Source organism: Oryza sativa, chromosome 8, assembly GCF_034140825.1.
Source record: "Oryza sativa Japonica Group chromosome 8, ASM3414082v1".
In the NCBI taxonomy this organism is placed as follows: domain Eukaryota; kingdom Viridiplantae; phylum Streptophyta; class Magnoliopsida; order Poales; family Poaceae; genus Oryza; species Oryza sativa.
Window position 1 is genome coordinate 8,844,874 of NC_089042.1, and position 10,787 is coordinate 8,855,660.

The 10,787-nt window shown below is 43.4% G+C and overlaps 2 protein-coding genes across 4 annotated transcripts; both read right to left on the minus strand.

The window, feature by feature from the left end:
- Positions 1–286: 286 nt before the first annotated feature.
- Positions 287–4,503, minus strand: LOC107277180 (protein CHROMATIN REMODELING 35). Of its 3 annotated transcripts, XM_026027531.2 has the most exons (5): positions 3,942–4,503; positions 3,394–3,537; positions 3,167–3,313; positions 797–2,517; positions 287–655 (listed from the first exon to the last, which is right to left on the minus strand). In XM_026027531.2, the coding sequence occupies exons 1-5, from the start codon at positions 4,128–4,130 to the stop codon at positions 652–654; spliced, it is 2,205 nt and encodes a 734-aa protein (XP_025883316.1). In that variant the 5' UTR covers positions 4,131–4,503; the 3' UTR covers positions 287–651. The 3 variants fall into 3 exon arrangements, with proteins under 3 accessions (XP_025883316.1, XP_025883317.1, XP_066159489.1); XM_026027532.2 differs by lacking the exon at positions 3,942–4,503 and having other exon boundaries at positions 3,394–3,635; XM_066303392.1 differs by lacking the exon at positions 287–655 and having other exon boundaries at positions 793–2,517; positions 3,942–4,252.
- A 2,114-nt stretch (positions 4,504–6,617) lies between these two features.
- Positions 6,618–8,762, minus strand: LOC4345049 (uncharacterized). Its single transcript, XM_015794905.3, has one exon. It carries the CDS (start codon positions 8,687–8,689, stop codon positions 6,764–6,766), a length of 1,926 nt encoding a protein of 641 aa, XP_015650391.1. The 5' UTR covers positions 8,690–8,762; the 3' UTR covers positions 6,618–6,763.
- Between the last annotated feature and the right edge of the window lie 2,025 nt (positions 8,763–10,787).

Here is a 10,787-nt window from a genome sequence, read left to right on the forward strand (position 1 = left end):
AATTTCGAATTCAACAATGCTTACCGCCAGTATCATGGACACTGAGTCCTGAGCTGGACACATTATTAAAACAAACTGTTGCTTCACTGACTAAACCCATGTCAATACTGAATCATAGACAAGGGCAGAAGCATAACCAACCAAAGAACTATATTACTGGTATGCAGCTTTTAGATATAGGGTACTGACCATTTTAGGACACATCATTGAGATGGCCACACCTTCCTATGGCTGTTAATTTTTGTTACCTGCACAACACCAAGTATAGTAACACAAACATCAAAAGGAAAGGGAACATGTATCAATCCCTATTAAAAAAGTATGAGCAAATGACCCAATATCCGCGACAACAGGTTCGAACACACAAAAACCTGGGTACACACAACAACCAAAGGAGAAAGGATAGAGGAGTATCAGCTCCCTGATCTCTGTCCCCAATTGGTAGAAACTACAAAAGAAGTCTCGATGAACATGAAATTAACGAAGTCTTGGATAAATGTAAAACTGTCCTAGCTTGCCACCACAGTGTAGTCACTGTAACACTGATCCTGGAGGAAATACCACATTTCAGAGCAATGATCATGTCATAGGATCAGCAATACAATGTGCACATGGGTGTACAACAGCCAGCCTGCCTGCCTGCTTGCTTGTTTACCTACAAAGAGAATTCATGATTAGAATGACTTATAGAGTTCATTGTCTAAAAAAACTTATTTTTTTTAAAAAAAATAGCTTGCATAGTTCTAGAATAGAATGGAAGGAGAGAGAGAGAGAGAGAGCAAGGCAAACATTTCACCTTTGATACAAAGCCTTGATATCCTGACGAATAACATCAGTCTCCAACAATTCATCTCTGGAGCCATCGATACAGACTTGATTCAGCTTGAAGTCTTCAGTTGTGCAGCGCCCGCTCCATTGGAACCATAGCTTTGGTATGACTTCCTTGTTGAATGCAGTTTCATGGGCCTTCTCCTCTGGAGAATCAGCAGCTACAAGTCTATACACAAACACTTTCTTCTTCTGTCCAGGCCTGAATGTGCTCCCGATGGCTTGGCGCGTAACAGACGGGTTCAGGTGAACATCTAGGATGACAATTCTTGATGCACCCACAAGGGAGATGCCCTCCCCAAATGCCTTGATGGAACCAAACAGAACTTTTGCATCGGCAGAGCCGTTGAACTGATCCATTGCCAATTGTCCATCTTCCATGCTAGTATCACCATTTATCACAAAAATTTCCTTCCCTACATGCCAGCCCATCTCCTTAACCAGCAGCCTTTCCAAAAATTTCATGGGGAGTGTATACTGACTAAAAGCAACTAATTTCTCTCCTGCAGAGTTGGCAAGCGCAAGGATGTTCAGAAAAAACCTGGCCTTCACCCCATCTCCCAGGTTGATGCTGTTGACCAAACTATCAACTCTGTCATCCCTATCAACATCATTAGCTTCAGAAATTTCTGAAAGGCAAGGGTGAACATAGAGTGCAGCCCCTACAGCGCTTGTTTTGAGCATCCCATGGTCTTCTTCTAACTTGCAAAGAATGTCTTTCTGCTTGGGACTGAGTTCCAAGAACACACTGAAGTCTAGTAAGACAGGAAATTCATTCAAGTCCTCACCCTTACAGTAGTGAAGCACATCTTTGGTTAGTTCTCCAAGACTTCTGATAACATTAACTTTTCTTGTGAAGTTATCATCATTCAGCAGGGTATCTTCCATTGACTCAGAGATCTCTGTTATACTCCTGGCACTTGATATTTCTAGTTGACCCATCATACGTGTAACAATGGGCCAGAATGTCTCCGTCTTGAGAAAACCTGGGCGTACAAGATCCAAGGTGTTAAACACTTCCTTGACATGATTATGGAAGAGTGTACCAGACATGACCACTTTGCATGGCGTTTGCACTTTGCGCGCAGATTGTAGCATATCAGTCTCATCAATGCTAGGTGTATGGCCCTCATCAAGTATCAACAAGCTGGGGACCATAAGAAGCGTGTCCCTGCATTCAGCTACAGCATTTTCATCCCTATCATCGCAGACAATTTGGGTGAAATGCTTGGATCCAACAAAGAGTATGCTCCTCTTAGAGCTCCAAGATTTTAGGACTTCCAGTTGCTCTACTCTATTGTCAGCCTTAATAGAATCGAAATCATACAGTGGTATGTCCTCCACTTGCCACTGCTGGAATTCTCTCTTCCATGTACCTAATATCCCTTCAGGAAGCACAACAAGGGGCCTTGCAGTGAAATGTCTTGCCATGAAGCCTTGAATGAAACTGATAAGCATAAATATTTCCCCTGAACCTGGGGCATGAACAAGAATGCAGCCTCCAGGTTCATCAGTGACCAAGTTATTAACCAGGAATTTGAATCCTTCCAACTGATGAGGCCGGATATTCTTGGCATGTCTTGGATGAATGGCAATATCTGAAAATATGAAATCTTCAGAGAGACTAATAGCATCAGAGCCTACCTTCTTCAAGCAAACCTCATTCACATTTGTTCTTTTCCTTGAAGCCTGATATGAAGTGAACATTAGAAACACTTTTCCAAATTATATACTCTTCTATCTAAATGTTACACATTCGAATTTTCAAGATCGCCAAGTAAAACTTGATAATAGTGTATGAAAGTATTCCAAGTTGCACTAAATGAAAAGGAAACAAGTAAATAAATCCACCACAATACTGACAAATATACTACCACAAGTCAGAAGTTTTTGAGGAAATGGAAGTTATATAGAAGTTAAGTAGTTTTTCTAAAACATTGTTAGCATTTTTATTACTATATATTTCACAAATTCTTCTTCACTTTGACATCCTCTTCCATCGTCACTGTCATGACTTTGAAAGCATCTAATTTGCTCCACTTGTACCATGGGCATAAGAGATATTAGGAGGAAGGGTGATGTGTACAACAATGCAAATGTATAGCTAACAGTAGGCATGGAGGTTTCATGTCGAAAATTAATTTGCAGGGTCTGTATCTCTAATGGGGGACTAAAAAGAACTCCCTAAAGGTGTGTGCTTTTCCTCTTAAAGAAAGAAAAACAAAAAAGGTGTGCACACTCATATTTTTCACCAATTGTAGTTACAAGCATATATAGAGCATCTTGTTTTTGCAAAATGAACAAAAATTTAACCTCATAACTTAAGCAAATTACGAACCTTTTTCCACTGATAGTGAAATAATGAGTCAGCTTTCCTCACGACCAAACCACATTCATGGCATACATGGCCCAGATCTTCATAAACATGAATATCGTGGTTGCAATTGTCCAACTGTTTTTTATTATTCACTTCTGATGTGTCGAGCTGTCCAAAACATATAATTAGAATACAAACTAAACAAAGATTGACTTCAAAAGCATGTATTTTGTGGTTTCAACTTGTACATGTGTGCTTTCCGCAGTCACATAGAAAGCATCCCAAAGATCCTTAACATAATCTGCTGCTGGATCTAGCTCGCCTTTTCTTTTTCTGTCCCTAGGGATTGATTTCTGTTGTTTTTCTCCCATCTTCTCCGTGTTGCTAATGGCCTACAATAAGCAAAAGTGAGTGATTGTTGGAATAGCTAGAAGTAGAATAGATTTAAGAAAGAGTAAATTGTGTCGTGGGTATTGGCAAGGGGGTGTACGTATTTACAACTTAAAAGTTATTAAGCCCGTGGGTTAAAAAAATTGGCAGGTGGGTATATTTGAGTACAACTAGAGATATTTCAAAATTTCAGAAATTTTTGGACTATTTTGACAGTTGAACAAACTTTAGCTGAATTTGATAAATTTGCTAAATTAAACAAATCTGATTTTTTTTTGGGGGGACTAAAGAAGTCCGTATCAAGAAGGAGATAAAATAACCCAAAAAATTGTATCCAAAATATTGAATCCTGTTCATATGCAAAGTTGAATATTCCATGCAAGAATTGCAAGTGAAAGGCACGTACCGGAATTACTGTTTCTCTTTCTTCTGCTTTCTCCACAGAAGAATTGCAAATTCTTCCTAGAACTTCTGTAGTGCTGTATCCCCAACCACAAATCCTATTTTCAACAAAAACTGCAATATGGATGGGACTCAGACTGATTTCAGTGCTTAATTGAAATAGATAGCCCCGTCTATATATACATGTACACATATATACAGATGCGCGTGAGTTTTAAGCTATCTCTAAATTCTTCTATATATACACACATATATACAGATGCGCGTGAGTTTTAAGCTATCTCTAAATTCTAAATTAGGAAGACTTAATCCAATATTAATTAATTTTAATGCTATAGCCCTGCATGCCACTAGTAACGTGTCCCCTTCTCCCGCTTGGCCTAATACCCATAACACAACACCCTTTCTTTTGAGCAGCTCATCCTTCAGCTGCAACATGACCTTATATTGTAGGCCCGAACGACACGCCATAAAGATCCTAACATAGGTAGACTTGAAGCATTTTTACATCTCGACTTCTTACATTGTTATGAAAGAAAAATAAACCTAAGATTAGTGTAGATTGTTGTGCCATCCTATTGTCATCAACCAGGGGTGGGCCCTGTCCAGAACCACTTAGAAAAAGGACAGTTCCATGCCCTAATAGTACCCTAGAAGCCTGTTTGGACTACTTGATAGAATAGCCCGAAGTTAGACCAGAGCTAGTAAAGAACCTCTGCAACCTTAATATTAGCCCAATGCAGCCTACCCAAGAGCACAACCTCCCCCATCTCTCTGCCTTGCACCATTCCTGCCCCTCCCAGGAACCACCACCTCCTGTGCTTCTTTGCACCACACCGGACAAAGACAACACCACCTTTCACGAATCAGATCGCAACGCCTTCGTTTCCTTCCCACGATGCCACTGCTGTCGCTGCCTCCGCCTACGATGAGGGCAACAGTGTCTAAACTGTTGCCAGAACCAGACATGCATGCACTCTAAACTGTTCCCAGAACCAGACATGCATGCGCTCGTCCCTTGGAAGTGGCCATAACCAAAAAGCATGGCAGTGGAAGACTTGGGATCATGTTAGCACAATTTGATTTAACCGATAAAATAAACATCAAATATACATTATGCTATACCAACACCTTGAGTGAGAAAACTTATTTCTTCGCATGTCTACATTTGGTAGCGCTACTCATGTATACTCTATACCATTTGTCACTAAATCTGCCATTGAGCATACGCCACAAAATGTGATATGTGATGTAATTCCATGTGCAAACATAGCCCCAACACTACAAAGTTGTCACAGAGCCCAATGGTAAGCATGATGCCAACACAAAAAGGATCAGATTCTGAAGCTCAGGAAGGTCTTTTTTATCAGTTATCAGTTTATCATATCCTACTTTTAAATTTAAATATAAGTAACTGCATTTTTTTGAGCTAATCTATATTGCAACGTGTCACATTTGCTCAGCTATGGTTTGGCATGGCACTGTTGCAAACAACCAAGTTTACATTGGTATGTATGCAACTTCAAAATATTTGAGGTCGAAATGCTCAAATTACTCATTGGTTATATGGGACTTTCACATTTATAGTTAGGGGCTTAATCTACTGTTCGCAAGGCAAATCAAGGTGGCCCACCCCCTTTCAGATGCCTAGGACCCTAGGTGTTTAAGGTGTGAGTCAAGATGACACCTTACACACATCCTAGCCTATACAATGTCACCAAATTTTGTAGTACATATCTACCTTGTTGCAGCCAATTCTTAAGCCTATGCACCTCCTTTCTTCCCTTCCCAAAGTAGTAGAGCAGAGCAAAAAGCACGGCAGAGCAGAGGGAAGGAAGAGGTAACGGTCCTGGGCAACTTTTAATAGATGGGGAGGGGTTGCAGCCTGTAAGAATGAAGGAGGTGCTCATCTGATAGAGAAGAAGCAAGCAGTGAGAGGGAGACAGCCACCATTGCTAGGATTTTAGCTACAAATGGTTGTGAGCAGAACTCCAATAGGAAGCAGTTGAACAAGCCGAGGATCGGTGGGTTGGCCACCAATAGAAAACCAGGGTAAAGTGACAACCCATTCTAATGCACACACTTTGGTGTCCTAGTTTATCATGAAAATAATCAATATGTAAAACTCAGTAGTCTAAAGTATCACGAGAAGAAAAGAATCAAGTAGAGTAACTGAATAAGATAGAAAGTTTTCACTTATATCCTATAACAGATTATGTAAAACTCAGTGGTCTAAAAAGGGAGTAAAACATTGTTTGGTTTCAGGAGAAAAAAAAACTAAAATCGAATCCACTGCCAACAGTTGGTCAGAACCTTATATAAGGTACATTATTTTTTCCAAATATGATCCTACTCATGCTAACATATCTTTGGTTAGTTGACAGCAAGTCTTCCCTTTTTGGTGAAAGGATCCATCTGCTAACTAGTGAATAAAGTTGTGGTGGATATGCGCTAGAAGAACATAGCCCACCACAATATTTTCAGATCAATGATAGCTAATTGCAAGAGCTACATCAAACAACAAGATTTCTCAAGTATAAGCAATCATATCTTTCAATAGTGTGCAACTGAAAGTGAGCCACAACATTATACTGTTTCATTGTATACGTCATGAAATTTGTATCAAGTTGCATGAAGTTTTTTAAAAAATCAGACACCATATCCTGGTAATATGTAATAATAGACAAATCAAAAACATGATGTAATTTCCAGCCTCAAAAAACAAACAAGCGTCACTACATACAATAGGAATTTCACAACCTGCTTTAGAAGCAAACCGAACAAATCAAGGGTAAAGTAACAACTACAATACAAAGAAGGTACCAATTAGATGCACAGATAACTCCCACTGGAGAAGGTGTGGCCAGCCTCATTAAACTGAGCCGTGCCATCAGTGGCTGGGCATAGTTTGATGCCAGACAATGTAAATGGCCCTTGGTAAGCAAACTTCACCATCCCAACAACCTCTAGCTCACCATCCTTTGAGTCCTGATCTACAGGCATCCGAGCCCTCAAACGTCCAGCAGGTCCTTTCAGGGGAATGTCTGGGATGTGCCACCTGAGCTCCCTCTCTGCCCGATTCAGCACAGCCTTGGGTGAAACATTTAGCAGAGTTGGGTCCACAGGAAGCTTAACAATGAACGTAACATTGCTCAGCGGCTGTGGCAACATTGGGTTTGATGCGTATTGAATCATCACTGAGAGCAATGTTCCGCTATGTCGCTTCACAAGGCGCATCCTCAAAGGGAGAGGTGAGTGCTTGGGCAGAAAGCTGTACTTCATGATGGGGATGGGTTCCTCCTTCGATGGCGTCCGGACATGGAACATCCCATTCTCGAGGTTGCTCAACACAGTGCTCTGCAACGCGGCCTTCTTCATTCCAGATGTGCCCTCAAGACGAAATGAGAACTCTGTCTCCTTACCAGCCGCCTTCTTTGGTGGCAACGTTCGCAGAAAGATTGTACCCTTCAAACCAACCCGTGCAAGAATAGACTCCTTAAATTCTGCATTGACCTCCTCCACGATGTATAGCTCAGGGGCTGTCATCTCTGTGCTCTTTGTCACCAACAAGTTCTCCAGCGGGGTACCACCAGGTGCATTTGGTCCCTGTCCAGCACTAGTGGCTAGCAGCTCAAGACCAGTGATGCTCTTATCCTTATGGTCCTTCTTTGTTGTGGTAACAAACTCTGAAGCATCCAATCCACCCCCAAACGGCGCATTGAACCCTTCAAATGCCTCGGCCAGTGAAGCCTCCTCATTGCCAAACTCAATTCCACCATAGTCACCCTCAAACCCTTCAACTCCAATAAATGTTGGCTTAGTCGCCTCAGCTGGTGGCAAGGTCGTGACCTCCAACCCAGCAAGCGCAGCCGCGGGATCAGCAACCACAATGGCGGTCTCCTTGTTCTTCTTGAACCCACCAACCAACGCCTCCTCAGAATTGTTAACCAGTTCACTGGCTGCAAACGGGTCCTTCTCCACGGGAGCTGCCTCCTCCGGTGGAGGCTCATCCCCAGTAGCCGCAGCAGCCGCCGGCGCAATGTTAGACGCGGAGAACTCGTCACCGGCAGCAAGGGTCTCCTGGGGGAGCTCGAACGAGGCGCCCGTGAAGCCATCGCGAGCGGCATGGCGATCGTGGGCGAGGTGCTCGACGGCGGGCCAGGGATCAGCGCCACGAGCTTTCGCCTCGGCGTCAGGGGATGAATTCACCATGCGAGCGAGGTTGTCGCCATGGATGGTGGCGAGGATCTGGGAGAGGCGGACGGAGCCGACGCCGTGGAGGACGAGGTCGAGGGCGAGGTAGACCTCCGGGTACTTGCGGTGCACCTTCTCCGGCGTGACGTCGACGCCGCGGCACGCGGCGACGACGACGGAGACGGCCTGGTTGACGGCGTCGGCGACGGCGAAGGCGTGGACGGCGGGGGAGGCGTGGTCGGAGGAGGTGGTGACGCCGAGCACGTAGATGGAGTTGACTAGGCGGTACACGACGCGGTACTGCGACTCCACCCCGACCACGAGCTGCCCCGACCCGGCGGCGAGCGGGTCGTCGCCGATGGCCTCGAGCGTCGCCGCCGCCGCGGCGGCCGACGACGACGATGACAACTGCTGCTGCTTCCCGCGGGCGAGGTGGAGGCGGGCGAGGCGGAAGGAGGAGACGGCGGCGAGGGCGCGGGAGACGGGGAACCAGGATCGGGTCTGGAGGAGGATGTCCGGGCCGTTCACCGGCTGGAGGGAGATCGCGAGGCACGCCATCGCCGCCGCCGCCGCCGCCGGCGAGAGGCTAGGGTTAGGGCTCGGATCTGATCGGGAGTGAGGTGAGGTGGTTGGGTGAGATCTGGGGCGCGAGGGGGAGTAGAGGAAGGAGACGGGTGCACGAGCCGACCCGTGGACCGGGTCCAGCCACTGTGGAGAGGATGGCTCTGTGGACCAGCTCATGAGCCGATCTATCGACTCGGCTCGGCTCGTCGTGCCCGATTGGGCTTATTTTTCACGGCCCAAACACCCAAAAAGTGGGGGAAAACACGGCCTGGCCCAAAAAAGCATGAGATTGGGAAAAAAACACGGCCTAACCCTTTAAGTTCAATGCGATTAGTATAGCCTGCTCTAAATCATCTATAGCTAATCTAATAGCCCATTCATACAATAGTTAACTATAAAAATATACCACACCATTAATACCCAGTCCCACATCTCATACACACATAATGTCTTGAAGTCCATGTTGCAGCTAGCTATAAATCTATAGCCCGTTGTCTTCTCTCTTCTCTTTTCTTCTAGATACTTGATATTGTACCTGCTCTTAGCATTACTCGAGGTACAAGCATGCATACCATAGCTTTTAGATCGAGATCTACGACTGTAAGTTAAATTACAATTATTTAGAATTTTATATTTTCTTTGTAATAAAAAACAAATTGATTCATCCAACTGTTATCAATCATATCCAGATCTGGATCAAAGGATTTCTGGAGCTACAAATAAATACCCAGATCTAAGAAATATCGGTGCTAACATCTCATCCTCTCATCCTTACGATAGCATTTGCTAACCGCACAGCCACCAAGCAAGCTCAGCTAACAGAAAATATTAAGTCCCACATATTATTAACCTATCCTTTTCCATTTTTAATCATATTTCCTCCGTTCTAAAAAACTCAAATCATGGCTATGAATCTGGACAAGCACCGGTCTAGATTCATAACTAACATTTTATTCTTTTTTTATAGAGGGTGTATCTCTCTTGCCTATCTATTTTTTTCTCCGTCGCCTGCCCAACTCTTGCTAGTGTTGGTTGCTAGTACTACTTCTTAAATAATTTCTAGTCTATTATGGCCATAAGTAACAACATAGTTGCATAACAATAACAACTAGAATCAACACAACAAATAGAGTTTGAAGTTAAAAAATCATTAAAATCGTAAATGTCATATTAATAGTGGTAGAAGTGGAATCACTCACTTGCCTAGGAGATCTCCGACGATATCTGAGGTAGCTTTTGAATTCGACGTGCAAACGATTTTAGCACGTATATCGTGAACGAAGAGAACGAAGATATCGTGCGCAATCACAAGTTGCTAAAAAGTCTCAATTTTTCACCCCTCTTTGTACGGGACTCAAATGAACGGCGTTGGACGGAAATGTTGCTTGCACTATGTGTTGTGCACGCGGAGCGAGAGACGGAATAAGCGAGAAGCGTGGACTTAGGAAGTCGGATTATATAGCTCAGGGGAGGAGGAAGACTAATACATTTAGGGAACATTTTAATTACAATTAATATAATATCAGAACTATTATCCGCAATTATGTCTAGAGATTTGATTCTGAATTATCATATATGCACAATTAAATCAAAGAAATTGAAAAAAAAAACTAAAAACGCCTAAAACAACCTAATACGGCCTAAAAAGCACAACGTGAGGCCAGGCTCAGTCGGGATAAAATTAGATCAGGTTCGGTCAAATTTTTCTTTTCCATATCCTAACCCATATTTTATATTGGGAATCAGAGTCGGACATCAACATTGTCAAATTGTCAAATATGGATTTGAACACGGATAATCTCTATCGCAAATACTTATGTCAAAGCAACAGCCAACAGCCGTATACACCACGTAAGCAATAGCCATTCAACCATGCAAGTATGCAACGTATCCATAATGCAACTGGATTAGGGCATAGCAACACCTAATATGCCTAATACTAGTAGCAGTTAAGCGCACATCATTGTGCATTGTTCGTTGCATTATTACACCAGTATAGTTGTTTTGCACAGGGTTGGCAATGGGACAGTTGAGTTGGTAAGCTTCATCCAACCCTTGCCTGGATCAAGTGAGAAACGCCCAGGGTGATCAT

Excerpts from the sequence above, each read along its gene's own strand:
- LOC4345049 (XM_015794905.3), bottom strand. The coding sequence starts at position 8,689 with ATGGCGTGCCTCGCGATCTCCCTCCAGCCGGTGAACGGCCCGGACATC.
- LOC107277180 (XM_026027531.2), bottom strand. The coding sequence starts at position 4,130 with ATGTGTACATGTATATATAGACGGGGCTATCTATTTCAATTAAGCACT. Across the intron at positions 3,314-3,393 it reads TGACTGCGGAAAGCACACAT|CTCGACACATCAGAAGTGAA; the intron begins GTACAAGTTGAA and ends TGTTTTGGACAG. Across the intron at positions 2,518-3,166 it reads TTCACTATCAGTGGAAAAAG|GCTTCAAGGAAAAGAACAAA; the intron begins GTTCGTAATTTG and ends ACTTCATATCAG.